This window comes from Balaenoptera acutorostrata, chromosome 11 (assembly GCF_949987535.1).
Source record: "Balaenoptera acutorostrata chromosome 11, mBalAcu1.1, whole genome shotgun sequence".
Classification (NCBI taxonomy): Eukaryota; Metazoa; Chordata; class Mammalia; order Artiodactyla; family Balaenopteridae; genus Balaenoptera; species Balaenoptera acutorostrata.
The window spans coordinates 65,393,192-65,399,191 of record NC_080074.1 but is presented as its reverse complement, the minus strand read 5'-3'; the positions used below and the strand labels follow the sequence as shown (position 1 = coordinate 65,399,191).

At 55.2% G+C, this 6,000-nt stretch overlaps 1 protein-coding gene across 11 annotated transcripts in view; it reads right to left on the bottom strand.

The window, feature by feature from the left end:
• Positions 1-3,682: 3,682 nt before the first annotated feature.
• The window catches only part of NCKAP5L (NCK associated protein 5 like), a 30,961-nt gene continuing 28,643 nt past the window's right edge, over positions 3,683-6,000 (bottom strand). For 6 of the 11 annotated variants that reach the window (XM_007179323.3, XM_057556114.1, XM_007179321.3 and 3 more), the window contains 3 exons: positions 5,787-5,868; positions 4,899-5,425; positions 3,683-4,597 (listed from right to left, as the gene is read on the bottom strand). In XM_007179323.3, coding sequence (XP_007179385.2) covers positions 4,379-4,597; positions 4,899-5,425; positions 5,787-5,868 — 828 coding nt within the window. In that variant the 3' untranslated portion in view covers positions 3,683-4,378. Of the gene's footprint in view, positions 4,598-4,898; positions 5,426-5,786; positions 5,869-6,000 lie in introns of those variants that run through there. The other 5 variants (XM_057556113.1, XM_057556115.1, XM_057556117.1 and 2 more) reach the window with 5 other exon arrangements.

Genomic DNA, 6,000 nt, shown 5'->3' with positions numbered 1-6,000 from the left:
CTGTAACGCAGCAATTCCATTTATAGGAATTTATCTTATGGAAATACACAAGTGGCCAAAGACACATATGCATACGTTCACTGCAGCATTGTTTGTCATGGTAAAACACATAAACATTGCACACCCATACAATGGAAGACCGTGTAGGATAATGGATATTCATGGGCTTTGGAAAGATCTCCAAGATACATTAGTAAGTGCTAAAAGAAGCAGATCAGTAATTATAGAATAATCTCATTGTCTAATAAAAGGTCAACATAAACATGCTCTGTGTGTTTGCGTGTGTGTGCATTTAAAAAGCAATTTGAGGGAGCTGTCCCTTAGAGCTATCTGAGAGACTGTCTCCTGGGCTTGAAGTCCTCAGAATGTCCACCGAATAAAACATAATTCTCAAAGAAAAAAAAAGTGATTTGAAAGGAATTCCAATCAACTTGGGTTATGTCTGGAGAGTAAGACTGGGAGTTGGAATATGAGAGGCTCTTCCTCTTCCTTATATGAATATTCTATTCAATCTCAATTATTTTTTAAACCATGAACATGCACTTTTATAATCTATGTCTTTAATAATTACAAAAGGTTTTTAAAAAAGGTCTTCCTTACCCAAGATCAAAGAAATGCTCACCTATACTTACTTTAAATTCATATGTCTTAAAAAAAATTACTTATATGCTTGAATTAACTTACCCAGCACTATAGAAGGGGATATATACCTAGAATTTGCTGCAGAGAATGATTGTTTCCTTTAAAACCTTTTTGACAAAGGAAACAAAACACTATTTGTAGAAAATCTAGAAGAGGGTGAAGAAGAAAAAACCACTGGCAACCCACAGAAAACCTCAGATAACATTTTGGGATATTTCCTGCAAGAGACAGGGTACCCATTAAGGTGGAATCTGGAACCTTTTTATAGTCTTTTGCTGATGACTTGATGCCATTTATGGGGGACAAGGAAGGGGGGTCTGGAAGTTTGGGCTTCTTTTGTTTGGGAAATCCAGCAGAAAGGGTCATACACAATGGTGAGGCAAACATTCACCCATTGTTCATGGAGAAAAAAGTGAGGTCACCTTAATCCTGCAAGCAGATGTTGCAAACTGAGATATCAAGTGTCCTGCCATAGTGAGGATCAAGTGGTCTTTTAGCCAAACCCTTCCCTGAAGTACAAAGAGAAATTGGTTTCCTGGGAGTGTCTTGAACTAACCTGTGTGTACCCTGCCACAGAATTATTTCAGATGGAATATTCTGTTTGTGTGGAGGGCACACACAGTCATGTGCGCCAGGGGTGGCTTGTCTGGGCCCAGCACCCCTTAGTAGCACACTGGGGGACCTAGGGACGAGAGCTGCCCACCTTGGAAGAGTTGGTAGGGAAGGGCTGGCTCCAGGTACCAGGTGTGGCTGATGCTACTCTGCCCTGGTGACTGGCACTGAGCTTTTTCTCAGGTGGCCCACATTGCCCTGGGGCCTAAGAGGCCACCTTGCATTTGCAAACACTGCAGGACACAGCCCAGCAGCAGACTGAGCAGACCCTGGTGACAGAAACATGCACAGATCCTTGGTCTCAGCTTGTAGGAGGTGGAGTTCAGAGTCGAACCCACCATGCCAAGCTCCTTCCCGGAAAGGAAGTAGGATAAATATCCTGTAGGCGAACAATTCTGTTTTAACAAGGAAATGAGGTAATCTATCAGGTTCAAACAGAATAAAGGGCTTAAGAAACCAAGAAATAAAAAGTTAAGAGAAGGATGTAGACTTCTTTGAGCCCGCCTGGCAAGAGGCAGAGATCAGCAGCTTGGTAATAACATCCTTAAGCCCCTAAAAGCAGAAGGGACAGTGGGATAGCTACCTGGAAGCAGAAGATAGAAGAAAATGCGATCCTGACATCTGAAGAAAATCAAGACGTCTGACTCGACCCTTCTCTAAGTCGTGTTAATTTCCTCCATGACGACATCAACTTAGGGAAACAGGAGGGAGAACGGCCTGGATGGGAGAGGGGTGGGAAGAGCTGAGAGCTGAGGAGAAAGCTGGTCTGGTCCAATTTCCCAATCGTCCATAGATAAGGAAAACCAAGGTCCAGAGAAGGGATGTAACTTTCCCCACAGAACCAGACTCAGTGGCTAAGAAAGACTCTTGACGCCCAGTCTAGTGCTCTCCAGCCCTGCCCTTCAGAAGTGATCCAAGGCCAAAAAGGGAGGAGGAGATTAAAGTCCTGGCAGAAGAGAGCAAAGTTACACACCCAAAAAGAATCACTCCCACCAGGCTCCATCACTTCTCAGCCTTGGAAAACCACTGAATGTTTTTTTTTTTTTTTTGGCTGTGCCATGTGGCATGCAGGATCTTAGTTCCCCCACCAGGTATCAAACCCACGCCCCTGCACTGGGAGCACAGAGTCTTAACCACTGGACCACCAGGAAATTCCCCCATTGAATGTTTTTGAGCTTCAGTGTCTTCATCTATTAAATGAATCAGGAGGCTGGCAATACGGTAGGTATTTAACAGGGAGTTTTTTCACTGCTCTCTGGACCATTCAGGGCTGGAGAGACACTGCTGGAAGGAGTTAGTATAAAGGGAGGCATTAACAACCTCCCCGCCCATGACCTTCCTTGGGCTGGTCAGAGCACAGGACAGCATCCAGTGGTATAACCGAGTTGTGAACAGGCCCAGCACTTCTCCCTGTCCAGGCACCCCTGACCTCAGCTTGGCAAGCCTGTGATGTTAACAAAGACCATGTATTCAGTACAGGGCCCCTTACCTCCATGATGAACTGTCCAGAGTCCCAGCCACAAGGCCAGGGGTGTTAAGCATGCATGATGCCCAGGTGGCCTCCAGACGGTATGTCATGGCGAGGCGGTGAGTGCAGACAACGGCAGGGGGGTTGCTCTGGACGAGTCACCCCACATCTTACAACCTGGGCCGGAAGGAGGCCTTCCTAGGCCCAACTTGACTGGTCAATGTGAGACGGGCTGGGGCCACCTGGGTCACCTACGGGTCATTGTCCAACTCCACGCCTAACAGGAAATCCAAGGGCTGGAGGGCGACAACCACCCACCCCATGGTCTTCTCACGTCACACGGAGAGTCCGGAACGACTCCTAGAAGCCTAGACCCTTCCACACAGCCTCATTTCTGGCCTCCCCATCCTAAAGTGAGAATTTGAGAGCCAGGGGAACGTCTGGCTGAAATCTGAGGTGGAAATAGGGGCGAGAAGCTCTGAGGAAAGCCCGAAGTCTGTGGAGAGACTAGAAGGCGGCAAGTTGGAGGCCCAGGTGTGCCTCACTTCACGACAGTGGGAGGCTGTGGACACTTACCTCTGTCCACCCCTGGGCCCCTGAGGCTCAGAGTCTGCACGTCCCACCTGACCTGGTATGTCCAGGGTTTGAGCGCATGCCCATAGCGGCCCTCCCCATCTTCTTCCCTCTGAGGGGCAGCCCAGCCTTCTGCCCTGCCCAAACCCTGGGCCAGGGGAACTGCCCCACCCCCAGGCACCGTTCCAGGTCTAAACAGACCCCACTTCCCCAACCCTTAGTTACCTTCTAGGGTGACTCCAGCCAGTGGCCCTGGTGGAGGGAGCTGCCTCACAAGGGAGCCTGGGGCAGAGTCCAGGGCCCTGGAGTCCTACACCCCGGGGCCCACGCAGTCTCCACCTGCCTGTCCATCCCTGAGTCCTCCCACAGAATGAGCTGAGTCAGGGGCACGGAGGGGCCTCCACGTTTTATTGGGGATACGGCAGAAGCAGAGGCTGGAAGCAGAGCAGCCGCGTTTTTAACAACAGATAAATTAACCGCAGTGCGGGGATGGTGGGGGGTGGGGTGGCGCGGGCGGGTGGAGATTGGGCCAGGTGCTTTAATATATATAAAAAAAAAACAACAAAAAAGACAGACAAATGGGCCCCAAAGACATGGGGCAGGAGAGGGCAGCACCATCCAGACAGCGGGGAGGGCCGGGGCAGACAGAGAGAAGGCAACTTGACCCCTCGCCCCTGAACTCCCCCAGCACGGGGCTTCTGAGGCAGGGGAGCTGCCAGGGTGGGTGGAGATGGCACGGCTGGTGGGCAGGAAGCCCAGCACCACAAGATGGCTCAGCCTGAAGTGGGAGCTGGGGGCCGGGATACAGCGGCCTTGAACCCCCAGTCCCGCAGAGGAAGAGCCTTACTCTGGGTGAGAGAAGGGACCAAGGGTGGGGTCTCTCCCTGAGCTGAGAGCGGTCATCTCCTCCACAGCAGCGGCGGGCAGTGGGGTGTGCCGGGGACCCCCTTCACCTTCTTGTCCATCTACCTCCTTGGTCCCTTCAGGGAGGGGCCCCACGGGCCCCGAGGGGGCGGGGCGTGAGGCGAGCCGGCCCAGTCCGCGGTCTCCGACGCCAGAGCGGGGCGTGGCCGCTGCAACCGCTCAGCCCTGACTCCCGCAGGAGGACAGCGAGTCATAGAGTGAGTCACTGAGAGACTCTGAGGTCTCCAGCCCCGGGGGACCCCCACTGGCCACTCTCCCTTCCTCGCCCACGTCCGACGTGCTGGGGGTGCGGCTACCCCCAAACGCTGGGCCCTGGGGCGCAGGGGCTGGGCGGCTGGGCTCCAGGCTCCGCTTTCCGTCCACGTCCACGGGCAGGGCCTGGGGAAGGAGGGAAGGCTCGGGAGGAAGCTCCTCTCACCCCTCCCCGCCTGAGAGGCTCTGCCCACCTGACGGGGGCGCTGCAGAGGAAGCAGGCTGGAGGCGCGACTGAGCACAGCCCTACAGTCCCACCAAGGTTCCAGAAGGGAGAGAAGCCCTTTCCCCAAGAGGGGTGTGAGAAGGCGGGGGGAGGGGGTGGGCTGCCCACTCAGTCCTCCTCCCGGACAGGGCTGTGCCTCACCCCACGTCATTCCCTCCTGCCCTCCACTGCTGTTCCCTTTTCCCCTTCGGCCATGCTCACCATGGGGGTCCTGGGCAGCCCCTCCAGTTGTCGGGGCGGGCATAGGAAAGGGTCAGAGGAGCCGCTGGCTGCCCTCGCGTTGGGGAAGGTCCAGTTCTTGGCCAGCTGGACAGGAGCAGGAGGGCCAGGGTCTTCACAAGGATCTATCCGGGGACAAGGGGAAGATGGGTGGTGGGTGGAGCTCCCAGAGAGGCCCACCCCCCTGCCCAGGCACTCACCGTGGGGACAGGTCTGATGGCCCCGGTGGCCCGGAGCAGCGGTGAGCAGGGCGGGGAAGGCCGGCATGCTGGGGTGCCGCCCGCTCACCAGCAGCTCCTCTATGCCAGGCACCTCACGCTCCAGTGTGTGGGCACGGCGGGGGACTTTGGTAAGGGGTGGGGGCCGAGCTGGGGGCACCCCGGCCGGGGGCTCCAGCCGTGGTGGCTTGGTCTTGGGAAGATTCTTACTGGGGGTCCCACTGCTGCCATGGTCTGGGGGCGGGAAGGTCCCAATGCCACTGTCCAGAGTTCGAGTCAAAGAGCCACAGGCTGGGGAGGGGAGGGGAAGTCAGGGATGTGAAGCTGCAGGCGGCTCAGCCCCTCTGCTTTCTTCCGGCTTTCTGCCCCTGCCCAGGTTCCACCCTTGGTCAGGGCCCCCTCCTGGCCCCACCGGCTCAGTCATCCCTGCCTGCCCTGCCCCACCTCCCCTAGTCCTGGGGAAGAGGGCAGGGCAGGTACCCTATGAGGCAGGGAGGGATTTATTCCTGTGCAGCCCCAGTGCCCACTGATGCTTGGCACCAAGATGCTATAGGGCCTGGCACCTGCTGTGGTGACAGGAAGAAGTAAAGCGAGCAGGGGGTAAGGGGCAGGTCCCAGCCTTGGCCCAGACTTGGCCCTTGACCCTGCTGACCTGTGAAATGTGAGGTGGGCACTGGCTCAGCCAGACTGTCCTCTGAGGGCATCTCTTCCCGCCTCCCCGGCTCGCTGCTTGGCTGTACAGGGTACAGGAGACCTCAGAGCCCATTCCTCCTCCACCCTAATCCCCTCCATCAGGATCCCTGGAGTATGGGTCTGAGAGTCCTGGCAACCTGCCAGCCCTCAGGAGGCCCTCTCCCCTCCCCATT